Below are 23467 nucleotides of genomic sequence, written 5' to 3' on the forward strand. Positions count from 1 at the left end.
CAATGAATGAGTATAAAATGTTTTCTATTTAAAAAAAATAAAAATATAAATAGCAACATGATAAATTAATACAGGACAGAAAAGGAAATACAATCCGAAAGATTCTGACATATAATAATACAAGCACATCTGACAAGAGATCCTTTGGATTCCAATATTACCCTCAAACTAAGCTTAGAAGAAAAAATGATTGGGACCTTTTTTTTTTTGGAAAAAAAATAAAATTATTTGTCTGTTTTTCTTCTTTGCTGTTGGATCCGGGTTTAGTATGACCTAGTTCGGATCCAACGGGCAGTATGGATAGGAGCAACCCAGCCAACCTGAAATTCTGAGGCTTGTGGCTAGGGTGTGGCCCGTGGAGACAGAGGTTCGGATATTTACAACCAATCCCAAGGAACCCAACACCCTCCCTCTGAGCCTTATTCTGAAAGGAAAGTGAGGGAACCCTTGAATCTGGCGCAACAGGATAATAAGTGGGCCCAAATATTTTATGAAATTGGGCAGTTGGGCCCAAACTTCATACAATTAAGCCATGATATCGTCACCTTCCCGTGAGATAAACGACAAATAGACGCCTCAGCTCTTACACGCTGAAACTCCCGGACCCTGCGATTTGGACACGGTGATCCAATCAAAATCTCTCTCTCACTTGAGCAAAGCCATAGTGATACTTGGCTTTGAAATCCGAAGGGCTCCGAGTCCCCGAGGCTTTGAAAGCATTTTTCCTCAATGGGATACGTACAGGAAGCTCGGGAGAATCACGTCAAGAAGAAAGTTGAAGAAGGTAATGGTTTCTCATCACGTAAAAACCCTAAACCCCCGTTTGGTTCCCCAAAAAAAAGAAAAAGAAAGCGTGGGAAAATAATACAAAAACAAAAAGAAATTCAAAGAAATATTTGCATTGATTCAAATGCTTTTCATAGTTTTGGAATATTCTGGAATTTTCATCTCTCCAATTCTCTCACCATTTCTCGGCAACGAGCATACAGTTTCACTTCCTCTGATTTCTTGAATGCTTAGTGGAATTCCTTGTTACATTTTTTATTGTATCGCTTTAGGAGCTAAAAGTCCTTTGCTAATTTGCTTCAAGAGAGAATTCGGAGAGTTGAGGTGAAATTGAGTGTTTAATTTAATTTAATTTTTTTTGAAAATTTTGATTTGCTAGGAAATTGTTTATTTCATACATTTTTCTATATGCAGTCTTTCTTATTTTTCTAATTAGAGTTATTTATGTATGCCACCAATCTGAGTTTGAAAGAGCTAATAAATGTCTGTTATGTACGAATACCAGCTTTAAGAAGCAAAATGAAGCAGAAGGCGCTAAAGGAGTGTGATCAGTACACTTCAAAGTATGCTCAATGTTCTTTGGGAAGAACATTATCTGTTGTTTGGCAGTGTAGGAAGCAAGCTAAGGAGTTGAATGAGTGCTTGCATCAATAGTAAGTGTGATTTTGTATATCGGACACCTATTGGCATCGATATTTCATTTCATTGTTTTAAAGTTTTTGGTATGTATGCTAGCAATGTGGAGTATGTTTGTTTCAATTGTATATAAATATCTGTATGTGCATGTATATGTTTGTCTTTGTTAGTGGTATGCATATGGTCTAATTTGATATTTTTCGTGTTTTGTGAGGGGTGTTGGCTGCACAAATGAAAAAGATTCTATTATTCTTTGCTAAGAAGAAAACGAAAATATAAATAATGAAATATATTTTGCATACAGAAATAGCTTTCCACCTTAATTCACATGTATAAACATAGCAAGCCTAGGGACTGGTTTTGTAGACCTGCAAGAAAACGCATGAGTTGGATGCCCTGAAGTTGGTAGTGATATTGTGGACAGGGACGAAGACAAGATTTTTTATCTGGTGAGGTCGGAGATATAACTCTAAAATAAAAAAGAGCAATTAAGGAGAAAATACAAATATATATTCAAAAGGATGAATGTTAATGTTTTTTACCAAACAAATGAATGGGGTAGCAAATATAATTTCGATCATGTGTTAAACAATACTGGGTAATTTGATTGGAGATGGTGATGATGGACCTTAAGTTGTATATGATTTTTTAGTGGCACCACTAGAATCTTGATGTCTCTTTTCCTTGTTAAGCATCATGCAGATAGGTTCTCTTTTCACCTGATATAAAGGTATAGAGATTCTTTAAGCTTTCTTCTTTTGAAATGCTAACCAATGAGCTCTATCTCAAATGGTACTTCCTTTGTAGTAAGATGGAGGGTGAGGTCGTAAGCTCAAGTCCTACTGGGTACATGCTTAACTTACCAATAAAAAAAAAAATCTTTTGGAATGCTCATATTTTTTCTCCAGACTACATTGATATATGATTGAAATCCTTATTGAAAATAAAATACGTATACAATCTCATTAAATTGAAAATATTAATTTGTATCTTCCCATAATTTAGTGGACTTTCATGAATGATGATTGATTGTAACCTAAATAACAACAAAGCAGTAGTAGAATAAAGTAAACTCAAAATTATTAAAGACTAGGTGAAGTTAAATCTGATTGCTCGATTTCAAATTTTTAAGGAAGTGAATAAATTTTGATTGGGGGGGGGGGGGCGCGCTTGGTTTCCCCTCCCTTCGCCTCTGATTGTGGAATTGGGGAAACAGTGACTTCGTTTTTGAAATGTTCACAAGTTGTGTAACTGTCACCACCTAGTCTTCTGAGATTATATTATAGACCACGAATACAGCTAATAAAGTTGTCTTTTGCTGTTCATAGGATCCAACTATCCTGTAAATATATTGCTTAAATCTCTAATGATTTTGCTTTGGCTTTTGAAATGTGATGTTAGCATGGATTTTTGTAATGGGGTTGTAAAAGTTCACTCTCATGCTGGAAAAGCATCAATTAGTGATTAATATGGTAATACCATCACAAAAACAAATATGAATCATTGATATTATATTTGCTTTAGATCCATTATTGATTACAAAGCATCTAAGCAGGATATTCATCTGCTTATAGCTTGCTGCGACTGTTCAGTACTCATTGTGCTGTATGCTCTAGAGCAGGGAAGTCTTCTAAAAGGCTAACCGCGTTACCAAGTTTTGAGCTTTTTGCTGGTCTTGCAAATACATTTCTACTTGGACATAGTGCTGTAAAGTCTTTCTTCATAAATTGTTCTCTAGTAGCTGTTGAACTTGGTTAAAATACTTGGAAAGCATAAGGAGAAGTAGTCGTTGACACTTGTTTGGCGTTGTGCCTATATGCATTTATTGGAATATTTCTTGAAAGGAATATTCATGTCTAGTGAGTTCATGTAGCCATGCACCTCCTGTGAAAGGTTCTATCAAGGTATTGGAGCACCAAATTTGTGTCACAATAGAGAAGTGTCACTTTGACCTAGATGATGGGGTTTCCTTTGGGGGAGTGGGTTGGTATGAAAGATTTGATGCGTTCACTTTCACCTTCCAAGACAGCTGGCCTAAGATTTTTTCTTCGGTTAGGCGGTCAGCTAAATATTGTTGAAAACTCAGAGAATCACTAGACGAGGGTTGTAATACTTACACATTTGCAAAACAATTCCAGATGTGACAGTGGACAATGGCATACCTGGCTGACTTCCATAAACTCAAATACATTTAATCACTATATTTCAAACAATTTAATCCAACTTTTGTAACACTAATTTAACAAGTTGCCTTTGACCTGTTCTGTGGCCATCCTGCAATACATGTGCAACGGTTGTGGTATGGATGACTATGTTGCCATCACCTAATTTTTACTCTGCAATGACATTTGGTTTCGGTGTTGCTCATATTAAATTTTAGAGTGTTTCTAGATACTGGCTTATCAAGGGTACGTAGGGATTTTATATTTTCATCATTATAGATTTGGTCAATGGTACACAGCAGTATCAATACAATTTAACTTTATTTGGTGATGCTAGAAAAGACATTTTGTATGCTGGCACATGAAGATGAACTTTCCAACTATATGACTACTTAAAAGCTCTCCGATGAAAAAGACAATCAAAGTGATATTTTATGTTTGTGAAACTTTAAATTTGGTGTTTCAGTTTTGAATGTGATCTAAAAATAAGGTGGTCATATGACTTGTAGATTATTGAGAGGGGAAATAATGAAGATATATGAGCCAAACAAAAAGGGTCAGCTTTTTTCTTTTTTCTTTTTTTCTTTTTTTTCAAAATGCAATTTGTGATCAATTTTTTGTTACTTCAGACTAGCCTTCATCCGCAAGACATTTAAATACACTTTATCCAACAACCTGTGACGTTGCATATGCCATATGCTATGTCCATATATAATGATGGTTCCTCTGCTCAATCAAAATTAATTGAACCCCAATTGGCAAATTACTCATAAGCAACATTATAAACAAAGATTCTATGAGTAAGATTCAATTTTGCAATTAAAAATGGAAGATTAATATGATGTGGTGTTGTCCCCTGTCCATTAGCTTTTGAAGTAGGCCAAAACACACATGAAAGCCAACTACTTGCAACTGGCTATCATATGCATCTGTATGCATAATTTGAATCCTAGTCCAAAACTTCAGATCCTGATATTCATGACGCTTTTATTCTAATTTTAGTTCTACTTGTAGATTGTTTATAGCTTCCATGCATTTTTTTTTAGTTGTCCAAATTGAGCATTTGTCAATTTGCAGCAATGGAAATCCTACTGTTCATAGAGACTTTTACAAGTTCCACTCTTAAGATACTCACGACTTTGAATGCCACTATCAGATTTTCTTTGCTTCAGTTCAGACATGAACGTTGCTGTATGTGCATGCAAAGCTCAATCGTAATTGTTTGAAGATCTCATACTTGTCTGTAGTGAAATGGAATTAAAAATTAAAATATATAGAAGGGTAATTTAAAAGAAACAGTAGGGAAATACTTTAAACTATATGACTATGAATATTCAAATATCTTAGAAGTTTTTGGCCGTTGCAGCACCAATGATTCTGTTTTGGAAGAAATGAAGAGAGACTACATGCTTCAGCAGGACGGAAAGGGATCTTCAGGAGTCTAAGCTGAGCGTCCATTTTATGGTGCAACATTTGACGTACAATTTATTATTTAATGATGATCTTAGAGTTTTTATCCATTGGGTGATGCATGTTATGCTGCAACTGAGTTTTGTCTTCAGATATTTACGAGTTGCATGTTTGTATTAGCTCAAGTCATGCTTCTAGCTCTAGGCTTGGGTATGAAGATGTTAATTTTGGGAATACGAGGATTGTCTTATCAGCTGTTTGATTTATTCTGGATAGCAATTTGATAAATTGCCGAAGACCATTGCAGGAATGGTACTTGTTTTCAATGCTGCATAGCATAGCACTCGAAGTTGGACACTGGAGACCTTGATATCCAATTTTGTCAGACTTGGAATGGATGCATGCAATTGAACATGTGGGAAACCAAGGTTCTTTTCTTAAGAATGGATATGAATGCAGAATGCATTCCTTTCAATTTGGGCTGTCATCTTTCAGCCAATTAGTTAATGTTTCAAGACTAGTTCAGGTCATGCAATGCGGTACTGGAATAGTGAGAGAAGAGTAGAAAAATGACTGATCAAAGATCTTCTCTGTACACACTTAATTAACTGATTGGGTTTTAAACCTATTACATTTTAAGTTCCATTGGAGTTGTACCTTGAATAAGCAAAAGTAGTGCTTAGTTCAACCAGAATCAATCTTTCTTTCTAATGCCCAAAATACTCTCCACTTGAGAATCAACACCAGAGCCTCCTCAAACAAATTAATCTCGATTCATAATTCATCTGGAGCCTCCTCAAACAAGTTAATCTTGATTCATGGTTCATCTGGAACCTTCTCCAACAATTTTGCTTATCGGCTCCAAATTGATTAGAGGACTCTCTCCCTCTCTACCCCTTGCAGAAATAGAAGGCCCTTTGAAAACTAAGGATCTGTTTCTTTGAAGAGATCATGTTATTTTCCGCACGCGTTGAAGTTACAATTTGTTTCTGATTGTTGGATGCAATTTTTTTGGACTTCTCCAGCCACCCCCAAGGGGGTGGCCGGCCACCCCTAAGGGCAAAATGGGGGTGGCCAGCCACCCCATCTTGTCCCGAGCCACTCCTTTCCTTTTTTTATTTTATTTTATTATTTTATAATATTTTTAATTTTAAAATTTTTAATTAATATATTGACACGTGTTGAGTTTTTTGATGGTGCTGACGTGACTTTTCGTCAAATTTTGGGCGGAATTTAGATAGAGTACCATCTCCGTTTTTATGTAAACTCGAGGTAGTAATAAAAACTAAATCCTAATGAGCAAAAAATAAAATTATTAAACCACAAAGCTATTTAACCCATATTATTATTATTTTCCAACTCTTCCACTAACATCAAGGGATGCTCCTTGTTTGTAGGCCCGTTCGGACGAGCTAGCGAACGAGGTCTTCTGAGACCCCTTCTTTAACAACTCATCCGAACGAGCTTGTGATCTTGTTCGGACGTCCCTAGCTGGCACCATTACGTGAGCATCCTCAACACTTGCATCTGCTCCAATCTTCCTCATAAACTCCCCTGGGCTCTAGTCTACATCATAAAAGAACTAGCTAGGATGTGTTGATGAAGATCTACTAATTTTCTCTGCTGCAACATTGAAAACTGTCCAAGCTATCAACGATATTATGTTGGCCGAATTTCTTGCTATCTCGGGTTTCAAGGCTAATCCAAGTAAAAGCTTGGCGTTCTGCTTTGGGGTGTCTGCTGTTGAGAAGTATATTTTGATAGATCGTCTACATATGGCAGAAGATATTGGAGGATTGGAGCAAGACTTTTGCTAGGGGTGTCGCTTTGTGGGTGGCTTGGGTGAAAATATACTTGTTAAAAGGTAAAAGCTTTTGGTAAGTGAAAATCCCTCAAGTGTGTTGTTAATGACAGTTTTTCGCGGATTGACGTGGCACGATTTTCGAAAAATATTGGGATGTCCAAGGAGTTGTCGGGCTACAAAATAACAAAGAGTAGGATAAGAGTCGTTGGTGGTGTGCCGGCAGGAAATAGCTCCGATGCCTAAATTAGCAAGTGATTTGGTAGGGAGATTGTAGATAAACAATGAAAGCTTGAGAGAGAAATTTCCAAATTACTAAATAATGAATTTGAGCTTCCCTTTTACAAGCATCAAGTAGCAGCTGTCCCCCTAGAATAGTGGGCCCCACTTCCCCAAGGATCCATGTGTGCCATGTCGGCGAAATGGGTTGTGGGTGGAGGCCATGTTTGCTTGTTGACGTGGGTACCCGAGTAACCAGTGGCGGAGCCACAGCATTCTTTGGGGGTGCCAAGATTTAAATTTTTTTTTTTTTTTTCTCACCCTAAAATAAAAAATTTTTTTAAAAAAATTTCTTTTACCTACCCATTATATGTGCAAATATGACGTGGGTTGGGTTTATTTTGTAAAATTGTGTGCTTTTGCGGTGGAATTATAATTACTCATAATTCCCAAATTCAACCGCAAAAGCACACAATTTTTCACTAAATTGTTAGCTAGGATTTGTGGTTTTTCATTAAATTGTTGGGAATTATGAGTAATTATACTACCAGAGTTTATGTTAAATATTCTGCGAGTTTATATGCTCTGAATTTTCTGGGGAATTCCTGGTTTCATGTTCTTGTTTTATGTTAAATCTTCCACACGGCACCCAACTATCGAACGAGCATTTTCAGCAATAAAAATTATTAAAACACGACTTCGCAACAAAATGGAGAATGATTTTCTTGCAAATAGTTTAGTTCTCTATATTCAAAGGGAAATTGTTGAAAGCTTCGATTTATATTCGATACTTAATGATTTTGTATTTCTAAGAGACCGTAAGGTGCAATCCTGGACTTTTTTTTTTTTTTTTTTGTATTTCTGTTTTTTTGATATAATGCCAACATGTTACATTTCTAACATATCAATTTGAGCACATATTTATAAACTTTTATAGTAATTGTGTAAATTACCAAATTTTTAGAGTAGAAAAAAATTTTAGGGTGCTAAAAAACATTTTAGCGGCACCTCCAATATGAACTGTCTGGCTCTGCCACTACGAGTAACCCTCGGGTGCAGGTGTCTTGATTGGGCGCTGACAGCTGAACCACACTCTGGCGAACGTGGGTGCTGTGCCTAAGCGTTGGGTTATCGCCTGAAAGACTGTTGTACTCCCAGTAAAAGATTGATATATCTTTGGTGGGCTGATCATGTATCGGCTGGGCCGATTTAGGTCTCGGTTTGGGTCCATTTCAAGTGGGCTTGTGCCTTGGACCGGGTCTAGGGTTGTTGGGCTTTGCAGTGGCCGATCCATAACCCAACATGTGTTGTTGTAGTTGGAGAAAACTCTTGAAGTTTCGTGGTATTGCAAAACAATTCGTATTGTTTAAGACTTCGGAAGTGAATGGGATTGGTCTGGTAAGGGCTTGAGAGTTGTTTTATTACGTAGATTGTGCTTGAGTGCCTCTGTTTACAATTCATGTATGGAAGGAGAGAAAAAGTATTAGACATGGAAACCATTTACAAACAAAAAAAACAAATACTTTAGAGGATTAATTGGGAAGTTATGAGGATTATGTTGAGGGGTGGGTGGGTGTCCAAGAAGCAAAGATAATGAAGAATTTTGTAGGACTTGGGGTCTTCCAGATATAGTATGTGTTAGAATATTATATTTTCGTAATATTTATGTAATAAAATATTCTCGTAATATTTTCAATATATGACGGAAATATTCTTCACATATTATTGCAATATTTGATATTGTATTCATTATTGTAAATATGCTGATTTTATGTAATTTTGTAATTATTGTATTTAATTTCTTTTAGGGTCTTTTTTTTTTTTGACATGTCCGCACAAGAAAGGGGAGAGGGATTCGAACTAGTGACCTCCAATTCATAAAGTGTGGTCTCAGCCGATTGAACTACCTCTTGGGGACTCTTTTAGGGTCTTATTCAACAATAAATAGGTTATTCTATTGTACAATTAAATATACATCAGAAATACAATTTTCTTCCCTACAAATATTTTTCTGTTGTCTTTTTTCTACGGTATGTTTGGGGGTTGTTGATTTTTGTGGTGATTGAGTATTGGGGCTGCTGTTTGGCTGAAAATCATTTAATTGAAGAAAAGATTGATCGATATATCTGATTGCAAAATGATATGGACCATATGGTTGTTGAATTCTCATATATATTGTATATCACGCAATTTCCTTTAATTTCCATGAATTTGACGGTTGACGCTTTCTCTTTTGTATTGAATAACAAAGGTAACTCTAATCATGAGTGTACAAAAGATTTTCGATACCTAACTAACTGGACAAGTCATTCCGAAAATCAAAGGTAACGTGTTGCAAATAAATTCCATAGTGGGTCTCACTCAACAACATCTACTTGAAAGATAATAGAAATAAATAATTCAATTGTTAGAGGAAAATAAAATTGTCTGTTTAAAGACCACTTTTAAAAAAAACATATGAGTGCTTTTAAAAGGATTGCTCAGAAAAAAAAAATAATAATAATAAAAAGAATTGCCCAACTCCAGCACTTTGATTATCCTTCCTTTCCTGTTTCCTCTCTTTTTCTTTTTCTTTTTCTTTTACTTTTTCTTTTTTACTGGTTCAGTACAATAAGAAAAGAGAACATTGCATGACAAGGCTGTTGAAAGAGTAAAATTAAAATGATATTATAATGACGAAGGCTTAGCAATAAATAGGAAATTAAAAATTAAGATTGCAAGGCATACACAAATATCTGCTCTCAATTTGAGTATTTAGAGCTTCGATTGGGTCTGCTCGATCAACTGATCTCAAAGGTGAACATTCCGACGTCCTTCATTTCTCTTTTTAGTTTTGTTTGATTTAAGCTCATGGGTTTAGCTTTGATCTGTGCTTGCAGCGTGTAAGAGAGACAGAGAGATGGAGGTGATCCGACATTTTAGCCACGAGGAGCATCCCATGATATTTGTAAAAGAGTTTGGAGGTGAAGGTGTTTGCTTAGGTTGCAATAAATCAGTATGCGCTCCTGCCTACATATGCTCCCACTGCAACTTCTTCCTTCACAAGTCGTGCGCCGAGTTATCCACAGAAATACAACACCTTGCGCATCCAAACCACACCCTTCTTCTCCAAAAACCATCAGAGTCTAAATTGTGTGATGCCTGCCGTAGGGACTGCGACAGATGCTTCTTCTACCACTGCAATAGTTGCGATTTCGACATTGACATCGAATGTGCCTCCAAAAGTAATACTGACGACGGTCACCAACACGAATTCGTTCCCATCTTTCAACAGATCCACTTCACTTGTGAACTCTGTGGTGAGGATCGCAACAGCGCTGCCCAGGTATGTCGCATTTGTCAACTCTTGGTTGACACTCTTTGTACTCAAATGCCACGTACCATCAAAATTATGGCAGATCGTCATTTGCTCACTCTCATCTATTCACTTGCTAAAGTCATCAAGGAGCACGACGATCATGTATTCTGTAAGCTCTGTTATAAACAGATCAAACTCAAGTATGCCGGTTATTATTGTCAACAATGTGATTTCGTAGCCCACTTGAGTTGCGCACACAAAAATCGGATTGGAGCAAATGATATCATACTCTCAAGCATAGAGGAGGAGGGTACCATCTTTAAAGAGGGTGAAGAACTTGAGGAGCTCAAACATTTCTATCATGAACATAACTTATTCCTCAGCCGCAACCAAGTGGAGGTTCATCATGAACATAAGCTCTGTGAAGGTTGTATGCAGTCAATTTCCCCCCCACTTTATACTTGTGAGCAATGTGATTACTTTCTCCATAGCAAATGTGCTAGACTACCCTTAAAAAAGCAAGACCCAACTCACCCACATTTGCTTACCCTCTACCAATTTGGATTTCATATTGGTGACACCGTAGGTTGTAATGCTTGTCGTCGTCTTAGCCATGGCTTCGCTTATGCATGTCTGGAGTGTAACTACAGTCTTGATATCCGATGTTGTTTGATTATGAAAACCCTTCAGCATGAGGGTCACCAGCACTCCCTCTTCCATGCTATAAATTCGGTTCAAGAGTGCAATTCTTGTGGTGAGGGGCCTAAGGGCGCCAATGGTGTATTTTTATGCAAGGAATGCAATTTTGCCTTGGGTTTTGAATGTGCAACACTCCCACTCAAAGTTGAGTATGAACTTGACCGACATCCCCTCTTACTTACTTACACTGCTGAAAACGATTATGAAGATTGTTATTGTTTAATTTGCGAAAAAGAAAGAAATCCAAACCAATGGTTCTATTACTGTGAAAAATGCGACTTTGCTGCTCATCCTCGATGCATAGTTGGAAGGCATCCTTACATAAAGTATGGAAGAGATTTTACTTGGCCCGATCACCAACACCCTCTCAATTTTGTCCGAAGAACTGAGGACTCTCGCCCTTGTGATTCATGCGGTGAAATTTTCGATGAAGATGTGGCTATAAACTGTACACAATGCAAATCCTTCATCCATCTATGGATTGAATGTATGAAAAAATTCAGAATAAAATAACTTCTTCGCATTGATTAGAAAAATATCATTTTGTAATTTGTTGTACTAGCTAGCAAATTTGTGTCTATGCTAGAAAGAGATCCTCGTAAGTCGTAATTGTATAATTTATTTTACTAGACTTATTTCTGCCTCTGCAAGTAGTTTTGGGTTGGCAAATAAAGTCATCTTCAATTAATTCTCGACCTTCATTTTACAACTCTCATTCTTGTTGACATATCCTGGGGATGGAGGTTATAATTAAACCACACATTTCCTCGTTGCATAAAATCATTTGTAAAATGAAGCTTTGAGAATTGAAGAGAAGGTGGATGCCTTTGTTTGCCAACCCACAAACTTCTTGTGTGTGGTTTGCAATTACTATTATCAATCGATGCAATTTTCTAGCTTGGAATTAGCAACACAATTGAGAATTGAAGAGGAAATGTGTGGTGGTATGCAATTTATATTCATCTTGTTTCTAGCTTCCTAATTCATAACCATATAATAATATCATCTTATTTCACGCCACACATGCATAAGCTTCATTATACACCACAATTGTTGCAACGTATTTTTTTGGGTTTAGGGAATAATGCATTTTAGTCATCGACTATTCATTTGAAGGCCTATAGAAAGGAATGTAAAGTAAATACGTACGTTGGTATGGGCATGGGCTGGGCCCAATTAATCTAAAAATAAGGTGGTCATATGACCTGTAGATTATTGAGAGGGGAAATAATGAAGATATATGAGCCAAACAAAAAGGGTCAGCTTTTTTCTTTTTTTCTTTTTTTCAAAATGCAATTTGTGATCAATTTTTTGTTACTTCAGACTAGCCTCATCCGCAAGACATTTTAATACACTTTATCCAACAACCTGTGATGTTGCATATGCCATATGCTATGTCCATATATAATGATGTTTCCTCTGCTCAATCAAAGTTAATTGAACCCCATTTGGCAAATTACTCATGAGCAACATTACAAACAAAGATTCTATGAGTAAGATTCAATTTTGCAATTGAAAATGGATGATTAATATGATGTGGTGTTGTCCCCTGTGCATTAGCTTTTGAAGTAGGCCAAAACACACATGAAAGCCAACTACTTGCAACTGGCTATCATATGCATCTGTATGCATAATTTGAATCCTAGTTCAGAACTTCAGATCCTGATGTTCATGACGCTTTTATTCTAATTTTAGTTCTACTCGTAGATTGTTTATGGCTTCCATGCATTTTTTTAGTCGTCCTAATTGAGCTTTCTAGAAAACATTTGTCAATTTGCAGTAATGGAAATCCTACTGGTCATAGAGACTTTTACAAGTTCCACTCTTAAGATACTCAAGACTTTGAATGCCACTTTCAGATTTTCTTTGCTTCAGTTCAGACATGAACGTTGCTGTATGTGCATGCAAAGCTCAATCGTAATTGTTTGAAGATCTCATTCTTGTCTGTAGTGAAATGGAATTAAAAATTAAAATATATAGAAGGGTAAATTAAAAAAAACAGTCAGGAAATACTTTAAACTATATGACTATGAATATTCAAATATCTTAGAAGTTGTTTTGGCTGTTGCAGCACCAATGATTCTGTTTCGGAAGAAATGAAGAGAGACTACATGCTTCAACAGGACGGAAAGGGATCTTCAGGAGTCTAAGCTGAGCGTCCATTTTATGGTGCAACATTTGACGTACAATTTATTATTTAATGCATGATCTAAGAGTTTTTATCCATTGGGTGTTGCATGTTATGCTGCAACTGAGTTTTGGCTTCAGATATTTACGAGTTGCATGTTTGTATTAGCTCAAGTCATGCTTCTAGCTCTAGGCTTGGGTATGAAGATGTTAATTTTGGGAATACGAGGATTGACTTATCAGCTGTTTGATTTAACAATTGTTTGATTAATTCTGGGTAGCAATTTGATAAATTGCCGAATTGGAGACCATTGCAGGAATGGTACTTGTTTTCAATGCTGCATAGCATAGCATTCGAAGTTGGACACACTCGAGATACTTTGATGTGCAATTTTGTCGGACTTGGAATGGATGCATGTAATTGAGCATGTGGGAAATCAAGGTTCTTTTCTTAAGAATGGAAATGGATTCATTCCTTTCAATTTGGGGTGTCATCTTTCAGCCAATTAGTTAATGTTGCAAGACTAGTTCAGGTCACGCAATGCGGTACTGGAATAGATCTTCTCTGTACACACTTAATTAACTGATTGGGTTATAAACCTATTACATTTTTAAGTTCCATTGGAGTTGTACCATGAATAAGCAAAAATAGTGCTTAGTTCAATCTGCATCAATCTTTCTTTCTAATGCCCAAAATATTTTCCACCAGAGCCTTGTCGAACAAATTAATCTAGATTCATAATTCATCTGGAACCTTCTCCTCCAATTTTGTTTATCGGCTCCAAATTGATTAGAGGACTCTCTCCCTCTCGCAGAAAATAAATAGAAGGCCCTTTGGAAAGCTAAATCTGCACAAAAGACTTGAACTACTTCTTGAAAAATCTCGTGAAATGTACTTCCTTTGCAAGAGTGATGACGAATCCCTTGAGCATTTATTTCTTAGTTGTACCTTTGCTCGAGTTGGTTGGAGGGAATCTTTTTAGCCCTTACACACTTTCTCTGGGGAATCTCTCCATGGCATAATGTCCATATCAGTATTGACCCCATCAAGTCTCTTAACATTCCCAAACAAGAGATTCACCTTTCCCGGTTTTTTGCCTCAATCGCCAGCTGTTTGCTTTGGTTCACCAGAACCATGGTCATCCTCATCCATGATAACCCTTCTCCTGATGCTCTAGTATTGGCTACACAGATTTAGAAGGATGCTTTGGAGCATTTCTCATAGAAGCTTTAGCAGCACTTCCAGCTGCGTGGCTGTCTCCCTAAACCTCAAGAAGTTCATCCTGTAAGGAGACTCTTTAACTATCATTCTAGCCCTCAATCATCGAGATCTACTGATTGGAAAATCTCCCCAATCAACTCGGATATCATCTCCACCCTTCCTGCCTCTCACAATTGAGAGGCCAGAAAAGTTCACAAAAGTGCAACCTTCAACCTTCTGTGCCCAACAGAGGGCAAAATGGGCACCTCCAAACTCCACACTAGATGCACTCCCACCTCTCCCCAGATCAAGCTCAATCTCGATCGAGTAGAAAAGACCCTCCTTAATTTGCTTGCTTTGTTCCTTCTCTGTTTGGTGTAGTTTTAGCTTTTGTTTTCTGTACCTTTCTTACTTAAAATTTTTTTTTTAAAAAAAAAATCTTTCTAACGAATCTATTCATGAGGAATGCCTTCGCATGGAAACACTTCAGTGTCAGCGGAGTTCGACCTGCATCCCTCTCTCTAACTGAAAGGGGTTCCAAATCTTACAACATTAAATAATAGAGAATTTCTAATGGATTGCGCACACATGCACATATGCTCATTATGAAGGGTCCGAATGAAAGTAGAAATAACGATTGTCTGTTTACTTTTTCATTTCAAAGTGCTATTTAAAACAATGAAAGGTTATCAAAAGCAAGAAATGTCCATAAGACATTCCTCGTGACAGGCCCCCATTACAACTGCGGATCTTGAGGAATACCGATAACAACACATAGCACACTAAAAAAAAAAATCCCATATCAGATGCAAATGGAGACTCCCTCAATAACGATCCTCTAAAAAAGACCCTCTTTTCACATCAGGTTAGTTTCTCATATTCAGTTGAAAACTTCCACATTTAAAAAACCACATCCTCAAAAATATCACGAGTTAAGTTGGCTTCCGCATGTTTCTCCCAGCACGAATTACTTCATCCACCAATAGCAACTGGGATGCAATTACAGGCCTGCAAGCAGAGTAGCACGCATCATTCACACAATACCACAAAACATAAAAGCAAAGACGGAAATTTTTTTAATAAATAATAGAAATATCAATAAAATCCAAAAAATACAACCCAAGTACACAATATATACAAGAGAAAAAAGCAAAAACAAAAGATTTGATGGTTTGGAATCAGAAGCTTGGGAAAAAGGATTTTTCCAATATGCTTCCCTTGATACATGTGCCATCATCATGATGGTAGCGGGTGGAGAGCACTACTATTCTTCTCAAGTTAATGTAGCTCATGAGATCAAACAATGAGCATGAAACTAATAGAGGACGGTCTTTATCAGAAAATAAGTGGTTAAAAGAGAGAGAGCGAGAGAGAGAGAGAGAGAGAGAGAAAGATGCCAAGTTTACGATCTAAACAAATTTAGTAGACAAACGTGAACACCGAAAAAGTGAACAACAAGAGCATCAAAAGAGCATCAAAATTCAAATAATGATTCCCACATACCCTGAATTTATGATCTGGCGCTTCACTGAGTAGTTATCAAAAATACCCTCCATGTGGGGGTCAATAGGTTCTCCTGTGTGCTGGTTTAATCCCACGATATTCCCATGGTCATGCTCTCCCTGAACATCCAGATGGCATGACAAAGCTCAAACATGCTTATCTTTCGCTTCTTTCCCCCTTCTTTAATAAAGGAAATAATAGAGGAACATAAATAATGAGTTTTAAAGAAAGTATACCGTAAGAGAAATGATAACATCTTGAGTGTCAAGCCCAGAGTTCTCAGCAAGCGTCTTGGGCACCACAAGAAGAGCATTGGCAAAAGCTTCAACACCAAGTTGAGCGCGCTGATCCAAGTTTGTAAACACCAGATATGTTTAGAAAGATAATCAATGCTTACAAATATTTTTATGAGCACTGAATTTTGGAAGACATTTTGTTACCCCTTGAACAGTCTTCTTTACTTCGTTCAATAGATGTTGTCTAGCTGCAATTTCAAAAGCTCCAGCACCCTGAACAAAGACAAGAAACATAACTCACCATCTAAAAAAAACAGTAGCAGAAAAGGTGAGCCACTTTTTCAACTAGGGGAAGCACTGAGGTAAGCATGGGCTAAAGCGTAATCTTACAAAGCTAACCATATACAAAATACGAAAAAATAATTGATGTTTAACAGCACAATCAGTAGCTACACAAGCAATTAATCCAGCATTTGTATTAGTTGCTGATATGTCCTTTTCCTTTTTCCTGCTCTCTTTCTTCACTCATTATCTCTTGAATGGTGATGGGTAACAACAATCCAATATACAAAGGCTCAAAGGCTAACCAGCAAGTACACAGTACCCAGTTAAACATATAACAAGAAAAACAAAAAGGAGCGCCCAAACACAGGGGAACACTCTCCTATTACGCATAACAAGGACATTAGGATAAACATCATCAAGGAAACTAACAAAATAATTGTCTCTATGATTTACTACGATAGAACTTTCATAAATTTCATGCAAATTCAAAGAAATTATGTAGAGGATACTCACTAAGACAACAGATTCATCTTCAATAGTATTTTTGACTGCCCTCAATCCATCACGAACAGCATCCTTTATTTGGGCAATTGTATGGTCATTAGGCCCTGCAACATTATCATGGCAATGAGGATTGCATCACAACTGAATTTACAAATGGCAATAAAACAACGCATCTCAACAAGCAGTGCCAACAAATGTCACTGCAATAGCCTCTTGGTCAAGTACCTTTTATTAAGATTGTACAAGAATAAGGGTTCTTCACATTTTCAACAAAGGTATACTTCTCTTCTCCAAGGATATGCTCATAGACTAGTCCAGCCCAACCAAGGCAATCAGGAGTTAAATCATCTACAGAATTTACAGCCTCTCCTCCACAGGCCAAAACCAACCGTTCCATATTTCTCCTCTTCGCTCTCCGAAGGGCAACAATCTAGAAGATCAGAGAATTAGCGAATTACAAACAAGGTAAAGACTCATGCTTTCTTGCTTGCTTACATCTATTTGAGGATTGAATTTGACAATAATAAGTGGTCAGGATTGGTGCTGCATAGGATCCCTTTAGAAACTAATAGGGACCAATCATCTAACAAATGATATGAACACCTAATTTTTTTTTTTTTTTTGATAAGTATATGAACACCTAATTTATGAACCAATAATAAGAAACAAGACAACATCAATGGTGCACAACTTACCCCTGCCCTTGCAAGTAGGTCCAACGATGGGGGATCAATTCCCTTTTGATTAATGACAGCAAAGTTATTGTCATTACCAGAACAAACCTGCAAGCAACCATAAAGATTAGTGATATATCACAAACCTCAGATGCTACATGCCAACACTTATATGATGCATACGATGTAAACAAATACACATTTTAAAGTAACTACCTTATTTTTCAGTTCAATTATTTTTTTAACTCTTTCATCAACCTGACGCCTTTCCGCTGCAACCATTGCCTCTCTCTGCTCTGCATTTGAGTAGAAAAAGCCTGCATTTATTTCACTGAAAGGAAAACGGTTAATAAAAAGGTAATGGCGTTCACAAACATTATTTATAAGATCAGGTGATCTAAGTTCAGGTACAGCTATTTCTAATCCTTATTTATCAGGGCTAATTGTTTAAAACCACATCAAATAAGTACGCTTAAAAGAAATATCTAATTGACAAGCTGAGATAACATTGAACATAAAGATAACCAGCACATGCAGTGATCATCATCCAAATGACACTGCTCTTTAACTTCTCAGCCGGTGCTACTAGCTCAAAAACTAGGGGAAGAAATCAAGAGTTTGTATGTCAACTCCTATATCATCCACCATTAAGCATCTTATGTGTGCCCACAACCTAGTATAAAATAAACAAATGTCCATCTTATATATGGGTAATAATAAATAATACATACACATGTACATATACATAAGTTTTATTTATTTTTTGATAAGTATATATATATATATCAGAAAGAGCTGAAGGGCACAACCCTAGTACACAAAAAGTATACAAGAAAATGCCCAAGTAAAGGAAGAGAATAGAACAAGAAAGTCAGAAAAGCTAATCATTAAAAGAGCTAAACAAGCCGCTGTCCAAATAAATAGAGAAAAACAGAAAAAGGACTATATATATATATATACACACACTAAACAAATAACAATATTGAAATACAAAATTAAAATCAAACTCCAAAATATATCATTTCCTTTCCTTTCTTAATTGAATATGCATGTCCATATTTACTTTTTCTCATACTTAAGAAAAAAAAAATTCACCTTTTGTCATACTCCAAAGAGACATTGCATGTCAAGATGTAACAATTCTCAGCTCGCCGCTTCATATCAGGATGTCTGGAGCCATGATCAAGGACGATACCCTCAACCTAGAAAAAAAACAGAAGCTTAAATGAGAAACTGTAGGACAATGAAAGGTAACTCATGAACATAAGCAAATCTACTGTTAAGCTTACACCATACAAAGAAATCATTCAGAACTTAATGGTAAAAGTGTAATGGAAGCTTTATCATGACTGCAAAGTATCTTCATAAGACCTAGAAGTGAGAAAGGATGATGGTAGTGAATGAAACATGTCATCCCTGGCAATGAGCTCAGCCACCAAAATCATAGATGCATGGTAACATACTTTACTGTGCTTTTATCTATGTTGACAAAATTGTTAACATTCTTGCCCCTCAAAAGTAAACAATGAATGTCATTACAAAAGAGGAATATAGTGAATCCACAAATACATATGCTTTTGAACACAAATTAGAAAGTAAATAACAAGAAAGCAGTCAAACCAAAACCCTCCCCCCCCTTTTCCCAAAAACAGCAAGAAAAGTCAACCAAAAAAAGTTTTAAAAGCAGCAGGTAAAATTGATGATTCACACAAGCAAAGTACAAGCAATCAAGGTTCTAGCATATGTGGTAGGTTGATAAAATACAACTTCCTTTTGGGTAAGTATACAATACAAATATTCACAACTTGAGCACGAAAGACTTTATTCTCATAGAATTAATCCAATATTCATTACCAAAAATAAGACCAATTATAAAAGATAAACATACCAAGCGCGTGTCTACATCAAATTTATGCCGCATGTGCATAATCTCCACCATAAACAGATCAATGGATTCCTCAGGCTTGCGAATGCATAACACCTGGCACATACAAAGGACAGTTTACCAAACACCAATATGCAAAGGTCTACCACAAACTGCTTACTGCATAAGCCAGTTAATAGATGAAAAATAGGATCTTAAATAGACTAATAAGCAGTCTCACACGCAGCCATAAATACATTTCGACATCGTCATACTCACCGCATTAACAACTATGTCAGTCAATTGATCTGCAAGTGCTTCATACAACTGTGGACAGAAGGAAATGTCAGATTCAAACCATAAATAATGGACTTATTTATAGGTTAATACAACTCATAAATCCATTATGGGGCAAGGAGATGCCCTTTGATCTAAGGACCATTTGTTAAACAATGGAGATTATGTTGATAAAATTATTAACATGAATATTAAAGAAAAGAGAAATTACAGGTTACCTTTGTTCTGAGAGTTGTCCTTGCTACCATTTTTAGGATCTCTTTGTCAGGCTCATTACCCATAACCACAGGAGTCTTAAATTTTTCAATAAATTGGAGAGTTGCTCTTTTAGCAATCTCAAAACCATCAACCAGTACACGAGGATGCATTCCTGGAACAAGAATAAGTCTCATGATTCATGAATATAAAATATGGAGAACTAAAAAAAATTGAAATAACTTGTTTCTGGATTTTCCTTTATGTGGAAAATTCTCATCCACTAAACCTGGTTCTCCTTTCAGAAAACTAGAGACTTATAGAACAACAACCTCATCTCTTCTTTGAAAAAAAAAAAAAAAAAAGAGGTCTTTTGGTACAACCTGGCAACAAAAATCTCATTTTCCACTCAATATAGCAAAATACTGACTCCACTTAGAGCATTTCCAATGGATGAGCCGAATGGTACTTTTATCTAAATTGGCTAATCAAATTTGTAAAAAACCCCCCACAATGGATTAGCAAAAAAAATGCAAAATGGATATTTGATTGGATTAGCAAAAAAAAAAGCTACATGTAGCAACACTTTTCAAGGGAGCCATTTTATTTTTTATTGTTTCTCTCACCTATTTTCTCTTTTTCCCAAAACTTTTCACTTTTCAAGGGATCATTATGAGAATATTCTTTCACAGTTTTTAATAAAAAGATATTTGAATGATATAGATAAAAATAGAGCTAATCAGATGTACGAGGCCTTTAAAAATTCATTAGCTAAACTAGAAAAAGTGAGTTTTGAGGAGCTATTTTGCATAAAAATTTGGCTCCACCATTAGGAATGCTCTTAGATTGTAAAAAATATAAAAAATGCTTTTAGCACAAGACATGTTGAATCATAAAAAGGCCTCTCAATTTATTCATAACTGTACAGTAAATTTTGGGAGTTCATGTGATATCCCATCTTTAAACATGATAGCAATTTTGGCTAACCTTCTAAATATATTCTGCTAGAGTTTATTATTTTTAGCTAGTACGAGTATTTCCAACATGGTATTTGTTTGCTTCAGGAGATTCTAGATAGAAGTTATTCCGTTAACTTCCAAAAGGCAACCAATTACAAATTGACCACGTGACTCGACACAGAGAAAGTACTTTTTTTTCCAAGTGTTCAGTATGTTAATAACGAGGTGTAAGGCTGTAATTCCCATACAACAACTGTTAAAAAAATAAAGCCAACAATTGGAGAAACCACGTATAGCCCCTCAGCACAACATTTGTGCACTGCACTATGCCACTGATACTTAACATTTGGAGCAATAAATAGAAAAGACTAGAAAAGAATGTGAGGGAGACGGGGGCAGAGAATGAAGGAAAAATAGAAATAGATATTCCATTCTAACTTCTTCTATTCCTAGTAATAATTATTTCTTTTCCCAATGTAATAGCTATTCCGTGTGCCAAACATGCCCTAAATCTCAATATAATGAACCAAAAACAATATTGCATGTTTTAGATAACTGAATTCAAGGGAGATTTTAATCTAATTGGCACCACTGACCTTCATCAATGTACCGTTCTGATTGTTTCATAAGCTCGCCGATAAAGAGCACAGTAGAAGTTGTGCCATCCCCACTTATGTCATCTTGAGCAACAGCCGTCCTCGCAATCATGATAGCCGTAGGGTTTTGAATTTGCTGTAACCATTGATCAAACATCAAGCAATGAACCACTATTAGAAAAATATAGGCAGTAGCATGACTATTACATTAACCAGTAATTTGTGCATGAATTTTAAACACATGTTAAGCATCTGAATGCTCATGAGGAAGATTTGCAGTCACATTCAGTAAGATATTTACTTTTCAATGATAGTCCTTAATCCGAATTAAATTGGGGTTGGCTCGCCATCTAATCAGAATGAGTCGCATGTATTCTTATCCATCATTCCATCCCTTCTAAAATCGTACTCTCTGCGCTGCCTTCCCACTTTTCATATCCCTGTTCACTGCTTCTACCCATGTTGCTTTTCTACTTCACATATTATAGTTTATAGATATGAACTTCCAGAATAGCTTGGAATTAACATATTGTATCTTTTGATAAAAAAAAACAAAAGGACAACGCACCCATAAGAACTAATCAATCAAATAGAGTCAGTTTCATCTAGTAAGGAACGGAAGAGGGACTCAGTACCAATAAAACTCCTTCACAACTTACCAACGTGGGACTTTAACTTTCTGGGGTATCACACAGTAAATAGAACAAATCTCACTCAAATTTAGTATCAACAAATGCAGCAATGCAGTGCTAGTAACACATGCCACACAGCTGGTAGTATAACTTGAAGAATCGAAAAGATCTAGGGTTTACGAGAAAGACAAACAGATAAATCGAGTACTGACCATTTCTTTCAAGAGAGTGTTTCCGTCTTTGGTGAGCTTGATATCACCGGCCCCACCAACAAGCCTTGAAAAGAAAATGCGAGAAAATCAGAGAGCAAATCGGAGAAAAGATAGAGACAAAGAGAAAGAATAGAATAATATAACATATACATCTTGATGGTGCCTTTGGGGCCGAGGTTAGTCCTGAGGACGTCCATCAAGCCCTTGGCGGCATTGATGTTCATGTGCAGTGCGGCCGATTTGTTGAGCACCTCCGCGTTTGGGTTCAGCACTCTCAGCGACATCTTCTTCGGCCTCGGTGAACCAGAGTGGTTCCTTTCTAGAGAGATTGAGAGAGAGCGATCCGCTTTGGCGATTGCAAAAGTGACGGAACTGTGGTTAGAGACTGAGGAGAAAGAAGAAGAAACAAGAAGAGTGGGGGTCTTAGGGCTCCTTTCCGGAACTTCGATATTTTAATTTTTAATGTTCATTTCTAGCGAGATCCCTCCAGAATTAGACTGTGGTCGGGTTGGGTCCGTTCGGTTCGAGTCCGGTCTTTACATGCCGGGTTAAAAATGATCCAGTTTTAATCGGGTTCATTTTTTTCTTATGCTTCTACATCATTTCTTTAAATAATTTTTTCACATATACGTAGCTTTTAAAATTATCATTATATTAAAATTTTAGTTTTAAAAACTAGTTTTAAGTGTAAAAAAATTATATAAAAAAGTAGGAATAAGTGTAACATTATTATTTTATTATGTAGTATGTTTTAAGTAGTTAATATAGAAAGTTATTTAAAACATATTATGTCATTCGGTATGAAACAAGTGTGAAGAGTAACATTACTATAAACTCAGGACGAGAATCTACTTCATTTGGCCAAAATTTAATGTTTGTGGATCTAAATAGTGTACATGATACCACGTTATTTAAACTTTTTAAAATGCATGCTAACATTTACATTATGTACACCATTAAATACACATACTTTAAATCATGATCATTAAATTAATAATATATATTTAATTTGAAATAGAGGTAATCCTATTACAAAATTAAATTTAGGTGTTGTTTAGAAAGATTCGTCTTACACTGTTGGAGATGCTTTAACAGTATACATGACACCACATCATTTATTTTTTTAAAAAGACGTGTCAATATTAGCATTATATTAAGTGCATCAACTTTA

General features: G+C 36.2%; 3 protein-coding genes across 3 annotated transcripts; 2 read left to right on the plus strand and 1 right to left on the minus strand.

Moving 5' to 3' along the window:
- The first annotated feature begins 591 nt into the window (after positions 1-591).
- LOC132182447 (uncharacterized) lies at positions 592-5260 on the plus strand. The gene is made up of 3 exons (XM_059595692.1): positions 592-784; positions 1292-1439; positions 4951-5260. The coding sequence occupies exons 1-3, from the start codon at positions 730-732 to the stop codon at positions 5027-5029; spliced, it is 282 nt and encodes a 93-aa protein (XP_059451675.1). The 5' UTR covers positions 592-729; the 3' UTR covers positions 5030-5260.
- Positions 5261-9736: 4476 nt separating this feature from the next.
- Positions 9737-11854, plus strand: LOC132182749 (uncharacterized). The gene is made up of 2 exons (XM_059596080.1): positions 9737-9810; positions 9894-11854. Exon 2 carries the CDS (start codon positions 9914-9916, stop codon positions 11522-11524), a length of 1611 nt encoding a protein of 536 aa, XP_059452063.1. The 5' UTR covers positions 9737-9810; positions 9894-9913; the 3' UTR covers positions 11525-11854.
- A 3104-nt stretch (positions 11855-14958) lies between these two features.
- LOC132182280 (T-complex protein 1 subunit zeta 1) lies at positions 14959-22752 on the minus strand. Its single transcript, XM_059595478.1, has 15 exons — positions 22447-22752; positions 22297-22360; positions 21453-21588; positions 19921-20072; positions 19685-19732; positions 19430-19522; positions 18637-18743; positions 17758-17872; positions 17563-17649; positions 17093-17297; positions 16877-16971; positions 16283-16351; positions 16079-16186; positions 15843-15961; positions 14959-15347 (listed from the first exon to the last, which is right to left on the minus strand). The coding sequence occupies exons 1-15, from the start codon at positions 22578-22580 to the stop codon at positions 15272-15274; spliced, it is 1608 nt and encodes a 535-aa protein (XP_059451461.1). The 5' UTR covers positions 22581-22752; the 3' UTR covers positions 14959-15271.
- Positions 22753-23467: the final 715 nt, after the last annotated feature.

This window comes from Corylus avellana, chromosome ca5 (assembly GCF_901000735.1).
Source record: "Corylus avellana chromosome ca5, CavTom2PMs-1.0".
Classification (NCBI taxonomy): domain Eukaryota; kingdom Viridiplantae; phylum Streptophyta; class Magnoliopsida; order Fagales; family Betulaceae; genus Corylus; species Corylus avellana.